Source organism: Astyanax mexicanus, chromosome 14, assembly GCF_023375975.1.
Source record: "Astyanax mexicanus isolate ESR-SI-001 chromosome 14, AstMex3_surface, whole genome shotgun sequence".
Lineage (NCBI taxonomy): Eukaryota > Metazoa > Chordata > Actinopteri > Characiformes > Acestrorhamphidae > Astyanax > Astyanax mexicanus.
In genome coordinates this window covers 31,177,956-31,200,437 of record NC_064421.1, presented here as the reverse complement: position 1 = coordinate 31,200,437, position 22,482 = coordinate 31,177,956, and the positions used below count along the sequence as shown (strand labels likewise).

Here is a 22,482-nt window from a genome sequence, read left to right as displayed (position 1 = left end):
TGGACTGGCAGTGTTTACCCTCCGATGGGGAATACTCACACAGCTGCTGCAAGCTTTATCCCAGACAAGTGTGTGTGTGTGTGTGTGTGTGTGTGTGTGTGTGTGTGTGTGTGTGTTTGTATTCATGTGTGGGTGTGTTTGTGCATGTGATTGCGGATGCATGTGTGTGTACATGTGAACAGGACTGTGCAAAAGGCACCCAAATACTGGACACCCCACCCAATAAATGCGTTCAGCTAGTACTTTTAGTTGCACCATTTACAAGGGACAAGTTTATTTGTAGAGTACCTTTTATTCACAGTATCTAACTCCAAGTGCTTTACATAAACATGAATTTAAAGAAAAAAAAAATAAAACAATTAAAAAACATCAAACAATAAAATATAATAAAATTAGTTATCGAAAAGCTGACACAGATGTGCAAATGTGATTAACTTATGAATAGAATACAATACCAAGATATCATTATATGAAATATAAAAAAAACTTAAAATTACTTTTTTAATAATACAAATGAAGCAATATTACACACGTAAAAGTGATTTTTATATTATTTTAATAGTTAATTTTAAAACATCAATACTAGGTAAATAGATTTCTGCTGTTGGTTGCTGCCACTGTTGGGTGGTGGATAATAAATGTGAGAATTAAAGTAGATTCACTAGAATGTCTCAGAAAAAGAATTATCTCTCTGAAGCAGAGAAAAGATAAAACAAAAAGTTGGAAAAAGGGAAAAACAGCAAGACAAAGAGAGGTCTGCATGTCCACTATTAATTAAATTGCAATATTTTTCTGGGTTCTTTGGTGACTCCCTGGATGAGTTGTCCATGCCCTTTTGGAGTAATTTCTGTAGGCTGGTCACTCCTGGGAAGGTTCACCAGTGTTACATTTCTTTTTCTCCAATGGTGAATATTTGAGCAATAATACACGAGAGGGAGTGCTATAATGTGTAATAGTGGCCGATATGACACTTTATAGCACAAAGCTTGAGTGTATTGTTGCGATTATACCACAGTTCCATTATCACAGTTTATTAAAAGATTTTAAGTTGAGAAAGTTGAGAAAATATGATCTGTTTGGTTATAAAATCTTTGCGAGTTAAAATAGTTCCATAGCTGCTCTGGTTGGCTTGTAAGCGCTGCATCGTTGCTAGGTTAGCTGTATGTGGCAGAGTAATACATGGAGAGCTTCGTTTACAGTGCATTACTGTCTAATAATGGCACTCATAAAACGCCTCTCAGTCAATCACACTACAGGGTCAACTGTGGTATAATATACAGTATATGCCTACCCTAAATCTGAATCATCACTTACATGAGTTCAGAGGTGCCACAAGCTGGAATTCCATTGCCTCACACACTCAGGACTGAACACTGCCCCCTGCCAAAACCTGCCCCCCCCCCCCCCTCCCTTCCTGGTAACAGGTTCTGACTGACCTTCAGTACACCACCTCTCCTCTGTGTTCCCCTACTTCTCTTCACTGCTTTATTGGAAACACTGCTGAGCAGATCCCACACTCATGGTCAACATGAGCTGTAAAGCCTCTGAAACATAAAAAAAAAAATCTTCTTAACTAGTCCAGGGGGACCACTGAGAGCTGGAGGAGAGAAAACTGTTTTGGGGGGTAAGTAGATGAAATTGCATTATCACAAGCCATCAAAACAAGCTAAACTGCTTGAATTTTTGCACCAGGAGTGGAATAGTTTTCAAAAGCAGTGTGTAAGACTAGTGGAGGAGTACATGCAAAGATGATTAAAAACCAGGGTTATTTCACCAAATATTGATTTCTGAACTTTTTAAATGTTATAAATATGAACTTGCTTTCTTTGCATTATTTGAGGTCTGAAAGCTCTGCATCTTCTTCGTTATTTTATCCAATTTCTCATTGTCTGCAAATAAATGCATGAAATTATAATTTTTTTTTTTTTTGGAATTTGGGAGAAATGTTGTCTGTAGTTTATAGAACAAAACAACAATGTTCATTTTACTAAAACGTATACCTTTAAATAGCAAAATCAGAGAAACTGATTCAGAAACTCAAGTGGTCTCATCATTTTTTCCAGAGCTGTATGTAAGGACGTTGTTACAGATGTTTTAAATACTTCTACAAAATAATTACATTGTAGACAAGACTTAGTAGTTGTTAAAAAGTTAGAAATGCATAAAACCAAGAAAATTACATCAAAGAAACAACTTAGTAGCACAGGCGAATGAGATAATCATGTAATGACGTTGTATGTTGTATTGTAAAACTACTACAAGATAATTACGTTTTAGGCATGACTTAATAACTGTTAAAAGGACAATTATGACATCATGAAAACAACTTAGTGAGGGAGGAGAACGTAATCATTACATAAGTTGTAGACACTACATAATAAGACATATGGTGATCACATAAACAACTGAGTATATTGTGGCGTGGAAGAGGAAGGAGGACTCGTGAGACTCATTGCAAGTACTCAACAGCTCTTTATTAACATTACATAATGTAAATTGCACCAGCAATGTCATTATGTTAAACTTAGTATTTCAGGAGAACAAGATAAGTTTTACATCACAGAACAACCCTAGTAAGGCAGAAGAATGAGATAATTACAGAAGTCTTAGACAAAACTAAGAAGCGCAGAAGAACAAAGTAACTGAGGGAGACCTTGGTTAGCCCTGGTTTAGAGAGGATGCCACCAGAAGCTTCATAAACATCAGTGGACTAAACCTGTAAGAAACGGCACTTCTACTGTAATCTGAGTCGTAGCGCGCGCTTGGCGGTGACGCTGCTCTCGAGGCTGCGCGGGCTCCGGAGGGGCGTGGTCTCCGCTCTGCCCGGTCAAAACGCGGTTTGTGAGCGCGTGGAGCCGCAGCGGCGGAGCCCGAGGGCGCGAGACGGAGCCGGAGCGCCACTCCGGCGTGCACGAGAGCAGCGGACACCAGGGAGGTATAGCGCGAGACCCTTTTATTTCATATAGACTGCTGTTATACACTTATACTATTACTATAACTGTAATAATATATACTGTTATATATAATGTTGTATATACATATACAACATTATATACTCCTAAATACTGTTATATACTCTGAAAAACTGATATGTACCACTACACTCTAAGAAATACCTTATATTAAGGTTCAAAAAAGTACCTTTCAGTGAAAGTACTTTTTTGTACCCATGGTTTTTGTGCCAGTAAAGATTATAAAGATTATAAACATTGTCATCAACTAAAAATGGCTCAAAAACTTGATGATACAAAATTGTCTGGCTTTCAAATAAAAAATGTGCAATTTAAATATATACTGTTCATTAGTACAGTGATGCAGAATACTGAATGTACCTTTTGGTTGGTTAAATGGTACAAATTTGTACTTATTGCTGTTAGAAATGACTTTGTACTTCAGAGGGAACAAATCTGACCCTGTAAAGACCAATATTGTACCTTTGAGGGTACAATTATAAAGAATGTACCTTCGAGTACAAAAAAGTACTCATATCGTACCTCTGTTTTTTAGAGTGTATATGTACTCCTAAATACTGTCATACACTGCTATATATACTTCTCAAAATCTGTTATACATTGCTATATACTCTTAAATACTTCTAAATACTGTTATATACTCTTAAATACTCTCATATGCTCTTAAATACTGTTAGATACAACTATGTACTCACAAATACTGTTATACACTGCTATATACATACTGTTAAATACTGTAAAATACTGTCATATGCTCTTAACTACTGTTATATACTCTTAAGTACTGTTATACACTGTTATATATACTCTTAAATACTGACATATAGTCTTAAATATTGTTATATACTGTTACATACTCTTGAATACTGTCATATATGTTTAAATACTGTTATATATGTTTAAATACTGTAGTATACTCTTAAACACTGTCATATACACTTAAATACTGTTACATGCACTTATATACTGTTAAATACTGTTATATACTCTTAATAAACGTCCTATACGCTTAAATAATGTTATATACTCGTAAATACTGTCATATACTCCTATATATGGTTAAACACTGTACCGAAGCTTTATTAGTTATGCTGAATGATGTAGAAAGAGGGTGAATGTTTAAACATATTTCTCTCTCTCCCTCTCATTTTCTTTATCTCTCTCTGTCTTTCTCTCTCTTTGTGTATTCTTTGTTCTCTCTCTCTTTATTTCTCTCCCTCACCCTTCCTATCTCTTTCTTTTGTTTTGCCTTTTCTTTAAAGAAAACTTTGGGAATGCTGATTGAGAATTCCACTGATTTGTCTAAATTCAGCCGGTGTAACTGTTTTAAGATGCAAACAAAAAGTTATTACACCAAAGGGTTATGAATACACTTCCTGATACATCACAAAGTGCGTTCTGAGAAAACGGTGATCTTAAAATATATTTAAAAAACCTTCCCCAATATTATAAAACTTAAGAATCAGTGATTTTTTTTTCTTTCTATTGAAAATCACAGCATGACTTCAGAAACACTTAAGCTGGTTAAAGTAGTTACCCAGCCACCACGCTCATGTGGGGCTCTCACATGGGTGGAATTTGGGCTGTAGGCAGGTTACCCTGTTACCCTGTTGTTACCCTGTTGGTACATCCTATCCTAATCACACATGTGTACAGTTTGGCCCACATAAGTATGTTTTACATATAAAACGAATGTCCACGTGTCTTGCAGGTCCCTGCGCACGTGGGTGCGTGTGTTCAATCTAGCCCCTGTGTGGTCCAGCTGAGGCCATGGCTTCGTCTCTGGACGGCGGCTGGTCCTGGGTCATCGTGCTGGCCTCCTTCATGGCCCAGCTGCTGGCGTTTGGCTCGCCCCAGTCGGTGGGAGTCCTGTACCCGGAGTGGCTCAACGCCTTCCATGAGGGCAAGGGCACCACCGCGTGGGTGGGCTCCCTGGTGTCAGGAGTGGCACTCATTGCAAGTGAGTATGGTGCATTTGTATAGTGTGTGTGTGTGTGTGTGTGTGTGTGTGAATGGTCAATACAATAGTGCCAATAGCCTGTTTTAATGCCATTTCGAAAATAAAACATATTCATTAGGGGCATGAAAATATTGAGGCATAACTGTATTATTTTTGGTGCAATCAAAATAAACCCTTCTTACCCATTAGTGAGACTCTCTAAACATATTTAGCGTACAAATCATACAAACATCATAACGACTGAGGAGTACTTGATTAAATCACATGACTGACACATGAAGTTCTCGATAATCAAATCTATTCTTCATGAGGGAGATCATTTATCATTCAGTTCACTTTTGTGCTCAACATCGAAAGGGAGAAAACCCCCACCAGCGGGATCTCATGGACATGGACATATGTTTGTAATGATAAGTTATGTAAAAAGTAAATATGTCAGGAATACAAGGTCAGGTCACAATAAGGAAACCTTTATAGAACCACCCTTGTACCACCCCTCACCTGTCAACCCCCTCACCAGAGCCCCACTTATTAAATCTTCAGTTGAATCTTGGACAGTACACAGCAGGATTAGCAGGCAGACTTTGTCTGAAGGAGGGATCTGTACCTTGTCTGTACCACTGTCTGTGGCAGGTCAGCAGATGAGGGAGATTTAAGCACTTTCAAATAATTAGTTTTGTGCTTCTGTCCCAGTTAAGCATTAACTAGCTTGTTCATATATATTTTTATTTAGCACAAGCTAACAATAATGTGTGGTAAACACTAAGCGTATATATGGTACTTGGCAGCTTGCAGAAACAGCTTATTTGCTGTTATATATAAAAGTGACAGAGCCCTTAAATGGCTTATTCTGAAAGGGACTGAAACTAGCAGGAATAGAGCTGGTGAAAAATTGTTGAAAATTATAACAATTCTAGATAAATGGTAATTATAATAGGTTTTGTTTAAACATAGAGTATATTGATATATCGTTTTATCACAGTGTATCACAGTATAGTAACTGACATGCTGGGTTGATTTTATTTGCATGAATGACGTGCGACCCCAGTGTGTACTAATCCATGCTGTATTGTGTGTGTTGTGGTGTTTGTTGTGATGGTGCTTGGAGGTTCCTTTTGTTATATAATCGCCTGCGGAGGAGGGAGGTTACCTGACCAGGGTTTGTGTGTGTGTGTGTGTGTGTGTGCTTGTGGCCTTTGGTTACAGGATCTGTTTATTATGCTGTTGTTTCAGGCTGGTTTAAACCAGCTGGTGCCATAAAGGGCTGTTTGCCGAGCTAAGCAGGTTTAGAAGGTTATGCTGGAGCTGCAGCAGTAAAGTGCGTTTATTAAAGAGAAGCTGGAACAGTGTGTTCATCTGTACCTGACACAGCACCTGATAGCAGAGGTGTGTAAAGTTCAGAGAGAGAGAGAGAGAGAGAAAGAGAGAAAGAGTGAGAGAGAGATGTTTACTTCTATATGACTTTTATGGACTCATATGACCGGCCACTGACCGCTCACTTGTGGGAATGTAAGTGTAAGTTAAGCTGGATCTGATGACCTCCTCTGGTACATTGGGCTTCATGGTCTGTCATCGGTGTGTGTGTGTGTATGTTTAATCAGTATGGTGTGCACACACACACACACACAATGCCAGTTCAGCGCTGTGTGTGTTCTTAATAAGGAAAAAAAAGACATGCTGAGTCATGAGAGAGAGAGGGAGAGAGAGAGAGAGGAAGAGAGAAAGATCAAGCGAGAGATGTTTACTTCTATATGGCTTTTCTAGTCTCATATGACCGACCACTGACCGCTCACTTGTGGGAATTTGTAAGTTAAGCTGGATCTGATGACCTCCTGTGGTACATTGGGCTCTATGATCTGTCATCAGTGTGTGTGTGTTTAACCTGTACAGACACACACACACACACACACACACACCGTCAGATCAGTGCTTTGTGTGATCTTACTGAGGAAAAGAAAAAAAATGACAGAATCATGAGAAATTATTCATTTTTGAATGAGCTGGGCTCTATGGTCAGTCATATGTAGTAACATACACACACACACACAGTTCAGTTTAGTGCTGTGAGTATATTTACTGAGGAAAGGAAAATGCTGTCATGAATCAGGATCAAAGAGAGAGAGATACAGAGAGAGAAAGAGAGATAGAGAAAGAGAAAGTGAGACAGTCAGAAAGAAAGACAAAGAGAGAGTGAGAGAGAAATAGATACTGAGAGAGAGACAGAGAATGAGAGAGAGTCAGAAAGAGAGAAAGAGAGAGAATAAGAAAAAAGAGATACTGAGGGAGAGACAGACAGACACACTGAGAGAGGAAGAGAGAAAGACACACAGAGAGAGAGAGAGAGGGTCAGACACACTGAGAGAGAGAGAGTGAGGGAGTCAGACAGAGAGACAGACAGAGACAAAGAGAGAGAGTAAGAGAAAAAGAGATACTGAGGGAGAGAAAGACAGACAGAGAGAGTGAGAGAAAGGGATAATGAGAGTTGGAGATCAGACATGTTTTGTCAAGTGACTGAAGGAAATTAACTACCCACTGAAGTGATGATGTAATATTATGATATTACCTAATTTTAGTGCATTGGTCTGATTCAGTTCTGGTGAATACAGTTTAGTTCAGTTCATTTGATTTTATTTCAGTGAAAGAATAACAACATTTGGGTAAATTCAGTTTTGTTTCAAGTGTATTCAGTTTCATTTAGGGAAATGCAATTCAGTTTAGTTCAGTAAAAGTCAAGTCGGTACAGTTCAGATGAATAAAGCACGATTCATTCCAGTTTGGTTCTGTTCAGTTAAATACAGTTTGATTCAGTTCAGTTCTGTTTAGTTGAATACAATATCAGTTCAGTTTCATTCAGTTTGATTCAATTCATTTTTATCAAAATTAAGTTTGCAATTTATTTGATTTCATTTCAGATGGTGTTTTATACTTATAAATATAAATATATCTAATATTCAGTAACATTTATACAGTTACAGTAATAGGAACAATATACTGACATATATATAACTAAACAGTAAACAATACAGCATGTTCTCAGAGAAGGGCAGACATGCCAGTTTCGTGTTACACAGGTTTACTGAGTGTGTGTCTGTGTGTGTATGTGTGTGTTAGAGGTGTCAGGTTTATTTCCAGGCAAAGATGAGTTCTGTCACTGTTCCAATCGGGTCAAAGTCATGACTGGACATGTGTGTGTCTGTGTGTGTGTGTGTGTGTGTGTGTGTGTGTATGTGTTTTTGAGTGAGAGCAAGACCCAGTGCAACATTAGTTCAAAGCAATGCTGATGCAGAGGATTTGTACCTTTGTTCTAGCCCCACCTACACACATGCATGCACGCGTGCACACACACACACATGCGCGCACACACACACATAATTGTAAGTTACTGCTGACTAGATCTTTCACACCTATCCAGTTTGGTTCAGATATAAACACTACACAATACAAATACACACACCCTTTGCTGATACAGCCACACACACAGACACTCTCTCACACACACACACACTCACACACACACACACAACACCCACTATTTTTGGATGTTATACAATGATGCTGCCTGCAGCACAATACATGACACATATAAAACTAGGCCTAGGTAAAACCGGTCTTTACAAACACACACACACATCGACCCAGACAGTGTGGGCTGTATTTATGGGTCAGAATAACTGTGCCCACATTATTGCACTCAGTGGTATGTGGTAACTGACCCCAGTTCAACATTCACTGTCTGGACAGTTTAATAAATAAGGGCATCCACTGGCCCGCTGTCTTTAACAGACCTCATTTTCTCACTGACACACACACACACACACACAACTCACACACACACAACTCACACACACACCACACACACACACCACACACAACACACCACACACAACACACACACACACAACACACACACACACAACTCACACACACACAACTCACACACACACCACACACACACACCACACACACACACACACCACACACACACAACTCACACACACACAAACACAACTCACACACACACAACTCACACACACCACACACCACACACACACACACACCACACACACACCACACACACACACACACACACACACAGACACACACACACACACACACACACTCAGACACACACACACACACACTCACACACACGCAGACACACACACACACTGACATAACAGTAGACATTTGGACACATCTGACTGTATGTTTTATGTTGTATCATAAAAACATATTATTTTAACTACTATTTTAACTACTATTAAACTTTTTCCCCTTTAGATATCAATTTTGAATCTTAGAATAAGTATTTTTACTCTCTAATTGTTGACTTACAGTTTTTCTGGATTGGTTACACACATTTTCTGAAAACATGCCTCATATTCTCAGAACTCTACACACAAATCCAACAAACACGCACACAATGGGCAAAACCCTTCAATTCTCCTGCAAAATGAAACTTTACATTCAAAACAGTTTTATCTCTTCACAAAAGGCCATTTTGTGTTCAGATGACACACACAAACTATCATATGAACAGACAATTAAAAAAAGCATTTAAACACTGATGTGCTCAGTGTAAAACACCATTCTCCATTCATCATAATGACTTTTTGTTCAGTGTTACACTTACTACAGACATTAAATACATAAGTGCGTTGTAAAATATTTTAGAATATTGTTTTTATACTCAGAACACACAAATATACTGTAACAAACATGTTTTATTTTTCCCACAAAACAATGTACACAGTGTACATCCCAACCGACACAAAGTTGCACATACAGTGCAGAAGAGTTAATACAGTTTTTCTGGATTGTTTACACACATTTCTGAAAACATGCCTCGTATTCTCAGAACTCTACACACAAATCCAACAAACACACACACAATGGGCAAAACCCTTCAATTCTCCTGCAAAATGAAACTTTACATTCAAAACAGTTTTATCTCTTCACAAAAGGCCATTTTGTGTTCAGATGACACACACAAACTATCATATGAACAGACAATTAAAAAAAGCATTTAAACACTGATGTGCTCAGTGTAAAACACCATTCTCCATTCATCATAATGACTTTTTGTTCAGTGTTACACTTACTACAGACATTAAATACATAAGTGCGTTGTAAAACAAAATATTGTTTTTATACTCAGAACACACAAATATACTGTAACAAACATGTTTTATTTTTCCCACAAAACAATGTACACAGTGTACATCCCAACCGACACAAAGTTGCACATACAGTGCAGAAGATTTTACTGTATACAGTTAATAATAAAAAAACAAAACAAAAAAAACTATGCTGCATCCTCTCTTCTGTTTCGGTCTGGCCACAGCACCTCATCTACATCACAAGCAATGTTTTCCCTGGCCAAGCAGCGGGGGAAATATCGCCTAGCATGGCGAATCCAGCCATGAAAAGCATCAACTGCTATATCTCCACATGCGTCTTCCATAGCTTGGAAAAGGGGTATACGCGTTTCTGAATTTAGGTCGTACACTTTCCATCTCCAGGCAGAAAAAAATTCCTCAATAGGATTGAGGAATGGAGAATATGGAGGGAGATAAACAACTGAAAAGCGTGGGTGGTCAGTGAACCAGTTATGAACCAGAGCAGCCCGGTGGAAGCTTACGTTGTCCCAAATGACAACGTACCTGAGCTGCTCTGGGCCGTCTATCTGATCTGGTGGAATGAGTGTGTTGTGTAGGGTGTCCAGGAATGTGATCAGATGGGCAGTGTTGTAGGGGCCAAGGGTAGCATGGTGAAGGATGATGCCATGGTGGGTCATCGTTGCACACATTGTGATGTTCCCTCCGCGCTGGCCAGGGACTTCACTCATTGTACTGTACTCATTGAGTACTGTATTGATATGCAGTACTGCAGTTTTGTAGTGAGAGTAGATTTCTTACCTATTCTCATTGCGGAAAGTCCGGATGATGGATGCTACAGTGTACCTGCTCAAATTTGGCTGTACTCTTTGCCCAGCCTCCCTCATTGTTAGGCCATGGTTGACCACATGGTCAACCAAAGTGGCTCGGATCTCATCAGAAATGATTGTCCTTGGCCTTCCTCGTCCTCCCCATCGTCCTCCTCTTACTCTCACTCCTCTGGCTCTGGCTCTGCCTCTGTTTACAACATTGGGCTCCATTGCTCCAAAACAGAAGAGCTCACCTGTTGCCCTTTTATGCTAAAGCTCTGATTGCTGAGTGGAAACATGTGTGTTAGGTGTTTGCCCATGTGAGGAGTCAGTGTGCATAGTAGGGCAATTAACTTTAGAGTTTTGAATAACAGTGTGTTCCTTGTGAAAACAAGAGATTTTCTTCATGACAATTGTGTGTAGAGTTTTGGAAAAAGTGTGTTTTAGAACTGCAATTTGAGTGTAAAGCAGGAATTGTGCTTGTAGTTTAGCAGAATTGGTTCAGGGGGTTGGTGCATGAGTTACATTTTGTGGTCATTGTGTTTCAAGTACCAATATTTGTGTGTAAACAATCGAGAAAAACTGTAATACAGTTAATAATAAAAAAACAAAACAAAAAAAACTATGCTGCATCCTCTCTTCTGTTTCGGTCTGGCCACAGCACCTCATCTACATCACAAGCAATGTTTTCCCTGGCCAAGCAGCGGGGGAAATATCGCCTAGCATGGCGAATCCAGCCATGAAAAGCATCAACTGCTATATCTCCACATGCGTCTTCCATAGCTTGGAAAAGGGGTATACGCGTTTCTGAATTTAGGCCGTACACTTTCCATCTCCAGGCAGAAAAAAATTCCTCAATAGGATTGAGGAATGGAGAATATGGAGGGAGATAAACAACTGAAAAGCGTGGGTGGTCAGTGAACCAGTTATGAACCAGAGCAGCCCGGTGGAAGCTTACGTTGTCCCAAATGACAACGTACCTGAGCTGCTCTGGGCCGTCTATCTGATCTGGTGGAATGAGTGTGTTGTGTAGGGTGTCCAGGAATGTGATCAGATGGGCAGTGTTGTAGGGGCCAAGGGTAGCATGGTGATGGATGATGCCATGGTGGGTCATCGCTGCACACATTGTGATGTTCCCTCCGCGCTGGCCAGGGACTTCAACAATGGCACGCTGGCCGATTATATTCCTTCCCCTCCTTCGTCTTTTTGTGAGGTTGAATCCAACCTCATCAATGAAGATGAACTGGTGCTCCACTGCATCCACCTCCAGCTCAAGGACTCTCTGAAACACATGACAATATCAGAAGTAGACATGGAGCGGTCACTATTGTGAAGCACAATCATTATGATTACAATATAATAGAAAGAAATATGTATGATTTATACAATGTTGACAGTATGCATCAAGGGTGGGAATGTATAGGACGTACTTGCACATAGTTATATCGCAATTCTTTGACTCTTTCTGAATTGCGCTCAAATGGCACCCTGTAGACCTGCTTCATCCTCAGTTTATTTCTGTGCAAGACACGGTCCAGCGTTGATAAACTTACCCTATCAATATTTTGAAATATCTCATTGTTTTCTATTATTTTTCTTTGTATTTGCCGTAAGGTAATGCCGTTATTTTCAAGAACCATGTTCATGATCTCTGTTTCCTGTTCAGGAGACAGAAGACGGCCCCGTCCACCTCTTGTTGGTAATCTTTCAGTTCTGCAATACAAAGAGTGCAATACTGTAAATACTGTGTAGGAATACATTTCCCAAATACTCGAAACACGTCCTACAGAACAGTCCACAGGTAATAATGTACTACTGTACTCATTGAGTACTGTATTGATATGCAGTACTGCAGTTTTGTAGTGAGAGTAGATTTCTTACCTATTCTCATTGCGGAAAGTCCGGATGATGGATGCTACAGTGTACCTGCTCAAATTTGGCTGTACTCTTTGCCCAGCCTCCCTCATTGTTAGGCCATGGTTGACCACATGGTCAACCAAAGTGGCTCGGATCTCATCAGAAATGATTGTCCTTGGCCTTCCTCGTCCTCGTCCTCCCCATCGTCCTCCTCTTACTCTCACTCCTCTGGCTCTGGCTCTGCCTCTGTTTACAACATTGGCCTCCATTGCTCCAAAACAGAAGAGCTCACCTGTTGCCCTTTTATGCTAAAGCTCTGATTGCTGAGTGGAAACATGTGTGTTAGGTGTTTGCCCATGTGAGGAGTCAGTGTGCATAGTAGGGCAATTAACTTTAGAGTTTTGAATAACAGTGTGTTCCTTGTGAAAACAAGAGATTTTCTTCATGACAATTGTGTGTTGAGTTTTGGGAAAAGTGTGTTTTAGAACTGCAATTTGAGTGTAAAGCAGGAATTGTGCTTGTAGTTTAGCAGAATTGGTTCAGGGGGTTGGTGCATGAGTTACATTTTGTGGTCATTGTGTTTCAAGTACCAATATTTGTGTGTAAACAATCGAGAAAAACTGTAATCAAATGTATATGTATGTATGTAAATGTATATGACTTAATCATATGTATATCATATATATATATATTTATTAGATTTAAAATATAAAAAATGTGCTCCTTTTATAAAAATATATATTTTTTTATTTTGTAGCTTATTATTGTATATAGTACTAACACATTTTTGACTTTAAATTTATTTATTCCTCCTTTTTTAAATTTTATAATAATACTACTACTACCAATAATAAAAAAAATTAAAATAATGATAATAATAATAAAAATGATGATTTTAGAGCAATGAAGTAATGACATTCTCTCAAATTTTCTCAAAGTTTTGAAGTATGTAAAAAAAATGTTTAGTATCCATAATTCCTCTTTTCAATAAATGTTTTCTTACTATCACCGTTTTGCGAAAATAGTTTTTTACACTTCTAACAGGTTTTCTCTCTCTCTCTCTCTCTCTCAGGTCCGCTGTGCAGTGCGTGTGTGGATAATTTTGGTGCTCGGCCGGTCACTATCTTCAGTGGAGTGATGGTGGCGGGGGGGCTGATGCTCAGCGCCTTCGCTCCTAACGTCTCCTTCCTCATCTTCTCCTACGGCATCGTCGTCGGTAAAACTTCCACACTTTCTCATTCTGCCTCTACTCTCTTCCCCTCTTTTCTTCCCTTTCTCTTCTCTTCTTTTCTCCTCTCCTTTGTTTTCCAGCTGGTCCGGGTTGTCCAGTTCTTCGAATAGCTGCAGTCGATACCCCTCTGGTTTCTCAGTACACTTAAGCCCTCTGCAGTGTGTAATATAATGCCTTTAGAGCAGAGGTGGGCTGGAGAATAAAGCGGGGGGAAGGCAGGTCACTGTTTCAGTATATCAGTACTTCTATTAGCACATTTAGTTTATAAAGAACAGATTTTGTACTTTCTGTACTTTCTGTCTCGTACCATGAATTTTCTATATCAGTGATTTTAGTAAATGAAAACAATACATCAGTGGTGGTGCGTGACTATATGAGCTTGCTCTTTATTTCAGACCACATATGAGCTTCGCAGAGTGGCCTTTTTGCAGACCAAACTGGTCCCAACTAGGGCTGCAACTAATGATTATTTTGGTAGTTGACTAATCTGACGATTTTTTTTTTTTTTTTTTTTTCGATTAGTCGATTAGTCAACGATTATTTCTGCCATCTCTAAAAATGATAGAAACAGCAGAACATTAGATTTAAATGGCATTTAAATATCTGAATGTTGTTTAAACATGGAAATTACTGATATTTAGTCATTAAATATGTAATCTATTGTGTTTGGGCACTTTTGGAGATTGTAAACTGTAAACTTGATTGTAAACTGTGTGAGCAAACCATTTACCCATCACCCATTGCGCTTCTGTCTTCAGCACTTTGTGTAATGTGGTACTGTTACAAATAAACGATTAGTCAACATTTAAATTTGTAGTCGACAAATTAAAATAATCAACATTGTCGATTATATCGACTAATCGTTGCAGCCCTAGTCCCAACCCCCAGAAATCCTCTGTCAAATCCTATTACTGTCCTGAGAGTAGAGATTTTTCTTCTGTGTGCATTTCTAATTTTCCCTAACAATTTGGGATTAGTAGGACCTAACTATCTTTGTACAGAAGGTCAACAACCTTTAACTTTTAACATTTTAAAAATATCTCTTGCCATTTGGAATCCCCCAAAAACTGAATTTTAGCTGTCTACACTAAGTAAATGAAATAGCTTTAAACAAAAAAATAAATGAATTGTTTAACCTGGCCCATGTTTCTGTCTGGACTGGCTGTAGAAACTTTTGACTGGAATTCCCACCATCTTGAGTGTAATATTGTCATGTGACCACTAGATGGTACTTGCAGTGTCTCCACATGAGGCCAAAGGTCAATTTTTTAAACATTCTGTATCATACTGCAGGGAAGTAGCATGTAGAAATGTAATGTCCTAATGTCATATGGGGACAGAATGTCTCCAGATGTTGATATTGGCTGTTAATATAACACTTTAGGTCATATGGGTTCTATGGGTGAAGCCACAACCAATGGGAGAACACATTTTTTTGCCATCATTACATTTAGCATTTCACAAAATTTACCCAGACTGCTCTGAAAGCCTAGAAGGACCTGATGATTTTATAATGAAGGCTTTATTTGCATTATGTTTTTAGTTACAGAAGTGAAATCTTTAACCTTTTTGTTATCTCATACAAATGACTATGGGTATATGGATATAGAGTATTTATGTTAGTTGTGCACCAGGTGGGCTGAGGTTCAGCACTGTTAAATGCAGTTCATTAAAGTTAAATGCACTGAAAATTATGAAATAGTGCTGGACTGCAGCGCTGCAGGACCGGAGCAGGACGTCCCAGGTTTAGAGTGATCATCCAGAGGGGATTCTCAGATTTTAGTCTGGGTTCTCCAGCTTGGCTCTGCTTTATAGGCATTACATTACACACTCCAAAGGGCTTAACTGTACTGTAAAACCACAGGCTCATTGACTAGCCTATTTCAAGAATAGCAAATGTTTATATATAAATTATAAATAAAGAGATCATTTGTAGCCCTTTAGCACATACCCAGCATTAGGAATAGTGCTAATAGGTTCACATTTATCTGCTCCAGGGAGTCCTATTCTATTGCCAATACTTTTGAACAGGGACTTGAGCTGTGTGTGCATTTGCAAATCTGTTACAATGATGCAACTTAATGTAATTTGATGATAATTGTAATTGTAATTGTAATGATAATTTAAGTTTTGTTTATTTGTTGACAGGAATGGGCTGTGGTCTTGTCTATGCAGCTACTCTGACCATCACCTGTCAGTATTTTGACAAGAGGCGTGGCCTCGCACTGGGCATTGTTACCACAGGTATGGATCCACGCCAACATTAGTATCCACTATGAATTATTTAGTACCTACTCTAATCTGTTCAGTGTCCACTATTCAATCAGTTTGTATCAACTATTATTTATTAGCCCCAAATAATTATTCAATAATTTCTTGTTTGTTCAATTAACTATTCGGAATCTACCCTAAATTATATTGTACATGTTATAAACTATGTAGCTACAAAGTTAAAATATGAAGTATGATTTTATTTCCTTTTTAGGTGTTACATTATTAAACTCACACCATAATAGTATTAAAATCTTCTCTTTAACTCAAAACACAAATTTTGTATCGATTGAAGGTTTACAAGACTTCCAGTATTAAAACAATTTTATAGAATGGTCCAATAAATTCATATAAAATGATTAAATTAAACATACTGTAACATTGATATTGTGTGTGTGTTCCTCAGGGACCAGCGCCGGGGGCTTTCTGTACGCCACAGCGCAGAACGAGCTGATTGAGCTGTTCGGATTGGACGGCTGCCTGCTGATTGTCGGCGCTCTGGCTCTGAACCTGATGGCATGCGCCGGCCCCATGCGCCCCTTAAACCTTCCTGGTTATTACCTCAAACAGAAGGCCGCTCTGGAGCACAAGGACGGACCACTCTACGAGAAGCCCATCGTCATCATTGACTCCAGTGCCACGGAAAGCTCCGCCCACAAGTCACCAGTAAAGGAGCTCCTGATTTCAATGGAGACTGGCGAACCGGGGGCAGAGCCTGTGTGTACTCAAGTGGTACGGGTCATCAAAAGGCGCCTCCGGCCGCAGGTGGAATACCTTCACACGATGGGGGAATATTTCCAGGACCGCACCTTCACGGCCTTCTGCATCTCCTTATTCCTCTTCAGCCTGGGAGCTTTCCCACCTGTACTGTTCATGGAGGACGTGGCCCAGAGCGAGGGCCTCATTGAGCATGTGGCCATCATTCCACTTGTTTCCATAGTTGCCATGGCAACCGGAGTGGGCAAGTTGATTCTCGGAGCCCTGGTGGACATGAGGTGGGTGAGCGGCCTGCTCCTCTATGCCCTGACGGTAGTGGGCACTGGTGTGGCGCTGCTGCTGGTGCCAGGGTGGAAGAGCTACCTGGGACTGCAGGTGCTTTCTGCTGCTCTCGGCTTTTTCTCGGGCAACTGGTCGCTCACGTCCTACATCACCACTCGCATCGTAGGCATCGAGCGCCTCAGCCAGGCTCATGGTGTCCTCATGTGCTTCGGGGGCTTTGGGATCATGTTGGGACCTCCTGTCGTAGGTATGGAGACAGTCCTCAGATTTGTCACATTGCCAGCTCTCACACACACACACACACACACACATAAACTAACCCTAAAGCTATAGAAAGAGATCTGTATGGTACTAAAGATTAACTATTTAAACATCTGCTTCTTTTAGTCATTTTTGAGTCTTTATTAAATAATGTATAAGTTTTACAATGCTAAAAGGCTTTTATAGAACAGGCCCCCTAGTGGCCAATTTACTGGGCAAATGGAAATCGACCAGCTAAATGTAATTGTCCATTCTTTCTAAATCTATCAGATGTTTCTGTGCATTTCAGTGTTTTCATTGCTATTGAAATATACTGTTTAAGGCTACATTTTTGCATTATTTTTCAAACATCACTCCCACATTAGCTATTGGAGCATTAATTGATAGACATATAGACAGTTATAGCTCAGCACACCAGTTTTAATATAAACACATAGACCAACCAATAGCAGCAGAGCTAGCCTCTCTCTTACTGCAAATGGATCATGCTGCAAACGGGAGACTACTATATTTAAATTTTTACATTCTGTTTAATAATCTATGTTCTAAGATTTTCATTTTATGTATATTATTTCAGATACAAAAAAAAACAACAAAACATGACTTTTTAAGTTTAGGGGTGCTGGGCCTTATTTTACAGGTGCTTGAGCCCCCCTAAAAGGGGTCAAAAAATGGATTAATTGGAATATAATATTATGAATATCATCACTGTCTCACAAAAATTGTGTATCTCAAAAATGTAAATTGGAAGACACATTAATTTATATGGGCAAAATATTTTCAAATCTTGTCAAATTTCAAAGAAAGTATAAACATTTCTGTGTGTCCATTCAAAGAAATTTCATTCAATAAAAAAAGAATAACTGTTACATTCAAAAGTGAAAAACTGACAGTACAATTTGCTTTGTACTGCAAAATCATAAAGTAAATATCTAATAAAAATTCTAGAGGGGAAAATAATTACATTTCATCAGTTATTATTTTGAGATGTTCATTTATTGATTTTGATTAGTTATCGACACAGGGGTTCCACAGTATGTGATAATGTCCATATAAAAAAATCAGTTCAACAGTTCAACATTGTACAGAAGTAAGCCAGGCTCTTGTTACTAATTCCCTCTCTCTTTCTTCTCTCTCTTTTCTTTTTCTGTTTTAGGCTGGTTCTACGACTGGACCCAGTCATACGACCTGGCGTTCTACTTCAGTGGGTGCTGTGTGGTGCTGGGAGGCCTGATTCTGTTTCTGGCTGCCCTGCCCTGCTGGGACCAGAGGGAGAAAGCGAGGAATGTTCCTGAGATTGATCCAGATAAACAAAACCCATCTGACTGTGATAAAGTGGCTTCTGTGGCCTGAAGTGCAGGATCAGCCAAGTACACACTTCAGACTTAGCCTAATTATAGTCAGTCCAACCATGCTTGGTGCAGGGCTCCCGAGTGGGGTGACTGTCTAAGCGCTTGGTCTGTCTAGGTATCACTGGGAGATCATCGGTCAGTCTTTAGTGATGCCACAGCCCTCCGTGACTGGGAATCGCAGAGAGCATAACTGGACTCACAGCTTTCAGATTCTAGTACTGCTTTTGGATTTGTCTGTATTTCTATTACATTTATTAGCTTTATCTCCAGTTTAGCTCCAGTGTAAAACTAAACACACAGCCTATGTATTTTCAAACAGCTGTGTGATTTTTTTTTTTTTTTTTTTTTTGGCTAAACCACAAAAGTTTAGAGTAGCACTGGAGCCTGCCCTCTAGCCCTGACCCTTTCCTTATTGCAATGCCTTACTGCAGCCAAATAGTTCAGTATATATTGCAGTATACTGTAATGCTTTAATTTATCTTCTTTCTTTCTTTATTTCTTGCTTTACCAGTAAGCCTGGCTAGCTCTAGCTAGACAACTCTTTTTCAGTGCCAGATTTGACCAGAGAAACACACAAAAAGACTGATTTTTCACTGATTTTGAATGCAATTTGTATGTGTTTGTATAGTTTCTAGAGATGTTTTAATTTTAGTATGTATCTATTTTATGTATCTCGTACCTGTAAACTAATAATTACTGCCTCATTTATGGAGGCCCATCAGCAGTGGCAACAGTGTACTAGTAGTCAGTTAGCAGACAGTGGGTTTTCAACATTTGAGGAGCCTTTGTTCAGTCTTGCCAGACACAACGTGGAGTCCAAGCACTGTAGCCTGGAAGACGTCTGGAATCAAGACTTGTGACACAAGCAATGTGACACAGTAAAGACAATCCGGGAATTTAACGCCGCAATGAGACGTTAACAAGAAAAGGCCTTAGACTGTTCAGATGAGCAGTGGAACGCCCAGTGTTCACTGCTGGGCTGTCTCGCTCCACCACCTGCGCCAAATTCCATCTCCAAAGATTTAAGGTGGTGGGAATCATCCAGGGAATGTTGACAGAGACTGGAATCATGTAGGGAATCCGTTTTAGGGCATTTTCACATTTATATTTGGTTTGCTCTGGCCTGTGTCAGTTAACATTTACCCCTTGGTTTGGTTTGTTACCACAAAGAAGATAAAAAAGATGCAAGTGCACAAAAAAACACACGTCACAACAAACCATGATATGTGATACGTGATACCTCTCCTTTTTTATTTTTACTGGTGGGACCTGTCTGGAGCAAAGAAAGAAAATAAATACAAGAAGAAGGTCCTGTGTTCTGGACTAGTGTATACCGTATTTTTACCCTACAAATAAACGTCTATTTTCTGGTCTAACAATCCTAAAAAAAGTTAGACAAGTCAAACAAGCATTGGATGTTAATCTACAAAGAATTCTCTTCTTAAAACTGTTTATTTGGGTGGGTAAAGCGCTTCCATTTATTTACAGTAAACTTAGATTTACTTAGAGTGGCTAACTGCTATCAGGGAATGCTAATGTTGCTCCAGCAGTGCTAGCTGGGGTTAACAGCAAGCTACAGACAGATAATACTCACCTCTGAATGGCTAAAGAGCTTGTGCTTAGCGCCATTAGCGGCTAAAGCTAATACTGCTGGAGAACTTTACTGAAACTCCTGTATAACGCTGCACTTCAGTGGAGTGGCTTTACTGTTCCTTACAACCTGACTGGTAAAATTCACACATAAAGTGTGCCTTATAGTGTAAAAACATATTATCTCAGACCTGCAGAGTTCTCAGCACAAACAAACCGGACATTTAGTTAATTCAACCAAGTATTGGATCACCTTAAGTGTCTCAGTGTGTTTAGTCTACAGAGTTTGATCTACATCCAAGTGCAATTACCGTATTTACACCCGCCCAAAGAAACCAGTTTGTGAAAATTTCTAATTGAACCAGAGAACATGAAAAAAATCAGTTGCGAAAATGCCCTTAAAGGCCCAGTCAAGAGCTCTTAGCTCTTTCATAACCAGAGAATCAGAAAATCTGCTACCTGTTGACTGGTTCCTCACGGCGTTGAAAAGTCCGACACAGTTTTTTCTCCCAGTCCAAGACATACTTGATGTGCTCAGTTAGAATATTTTATTTTTTGGCCTCGTCACAACAGTCGACAGACCAAACATGTCTTGCTCGCGTTTGACTTAAGAGGAAAACTTGATGTGTGATTTTGACTTTTCACAACTCTTCTATCTGCTCTTCAAGCACACAGATCTTACATTATCATCCATTATGTCCTTCTCCTCGTGATTCCTCCTACTTTTATTCCTTCAGTGTTAAACCAAAGTTGCTGGTGGACTGAACTGTTCCTATGCCACAGTCCACCACTCATGCATTATGCCTGACCAGCAAACAGCCTTACTGTAAAAACAAACTCAGCAAGGTGCTTCAAAGGGATGTTTCAGTGATGCCTTAGAAGGATTGTCCATATCCATATCTGTATTTTGTATAGAGCTTGAGCCTTAACGTATGTGTACGGTATAGTGTGTATTCTCTGTGCAACTGCATGCACCAAACTGTGACCCCACATCGTATACCATACCATAATGTCCACCTATAAGAAACATGTTTTTTGTGTCATCGCTCAAATGACCACTTGAAGCACCTTTATTTTTATCTTTATTAAGTAAAGGAAGAGCCGCAGCATGTTTGTTACTACTGTACTTTACCAGGTGAACAACCACACAAATAAAACTGAGGATTAGCAATTCAGTCACAGATGTAGAAAAAAAAAAGAGAAAAAAAAGACAACTCTAGGAAGAACCAGTGCGATTGTGCGATTTCTGTGATGTGTGTGATATTCAGACGTAGTTTAGCCGTCGGCAGTCCTTAAGCAGGCTGGTCCCTGAGATTTGACGTCTGTTTCATTAAGTTTGAATGAGTGTGAATTTGAAAATCAACCCTTTTACATGCACTGAACGGGTGTGTTCACAACAGTGTGTGCGTGTGTGTGTGTGTGTGTGTATGTGAGTGTATGTGTATTTGAGTTTGTCACTAAGAATTGTTTGGCTATTTTTAGGATTTTTGAGGTCTGAAAGTTTTGATTTGATACAGATGTGCAGAAAATATTATGCCACGAAATGCTTGGTTTTTTGTTATCTTAGATTTCTACTTTGTCTTATTCTGTTCTTTATTGTATGCATTATTTGTTTATGCTTTACATTGTTTGTTTATTTGTTTGTTTGTTTGTTTTTTAGTGCCAATAAAAAAACTTGGTTAATCTCAATCTGTGAGAAATTCATGAATGAACCTTCATGATGTCGGTCTTAACTGGGCAGATGACCAGAGATGATAGATATTGAATTCTAGCCACCACTAATATAAATATATTTCCATTTTGCCAATTTTACATTTATTCTTTTATTCAGATTTTTATATACACTATTGTGGTTATATGTTGTAATTCATTATGATTATTTTAAATCGATTGACAACAATAATATAAACATAATTCCATTTTGACAATTTTAGAAGATTGAGGAGATTAATCAGATTATTTTCAGATCTTTTTTTAATTAATCAAGTTATTTTTAAAATAGTTTTAGTTTTAGAAGTTATTAGTTAATTTTTAAATATACTTATTATTAATAGTTAACGGAT

The 22,482-nt window shown here is 39.0% G+C and overlaps 2 protein-coding genes across 3 annotated transcripts; one reads left to right on the top strand and one right to left on the bottom strand.

The window, feature by feature from the left end:
• The first annotated feature begins 1,498 nt into the window (after positions 1–1,498).
• On the top strand, positions 1,499–21,603 carry slc16a9a (solute carrier family 16 member 9a). 2 transcript variants are annotated; one of them, XM_022672760.2, is made up of 6 exons: positions 1,499–1,624; positions 4,684–4,932; positions 13,788–13,931; positions 16,095–16,190; positions 16,624–17,463; positions 18,634–21,603. In XM_022672760.2, the coding sequence occupies exons 2-6, from the start codon at positions 4,743–4,745 to the stop codon at positions 18,828–18,830; spliced, it is 1,467 nt and encodes a 488-aa protein (XP_022528481.2). In that variant the 5' UTR covers positions 1,499–1,624; positions 4,684–4,742; the 3' UTR covers positions 18,831–21,603. The 2 variants fall into 2 exon arrangements, with proteins under 2 accessions (XP_022528481.2, XP_022528480.2); XM_022672759.2 differs by lacking the exon at positions 1,499–1,624 and adding an exon at positions 2,830–2,935.
• Positions 11,452–13,337, bottom strand: LOC125780957 (uncharacterized). Its single transcript, XM_049463313.1, has 3 exons — positions 12,740–13,337; positions 12,289–12,571; positions 11,452–12,140 (listed from the first exon to the last, which is right to left on the bottom strand). The coding sequence occupies exons 1-3, from the start codon at positions 12,982–12,984 to the stop codon at positions 11,481–11,483; spliced, it is 1,188 nt and encodes a 395-aa protein (XP_049319270.1). The 5' UTR covers positions 12,985–13,337; the 3' UTR covers positions 11,452–11,480.
• Positions 21,604–22,482: the final 879 nt, after the last annotated feature.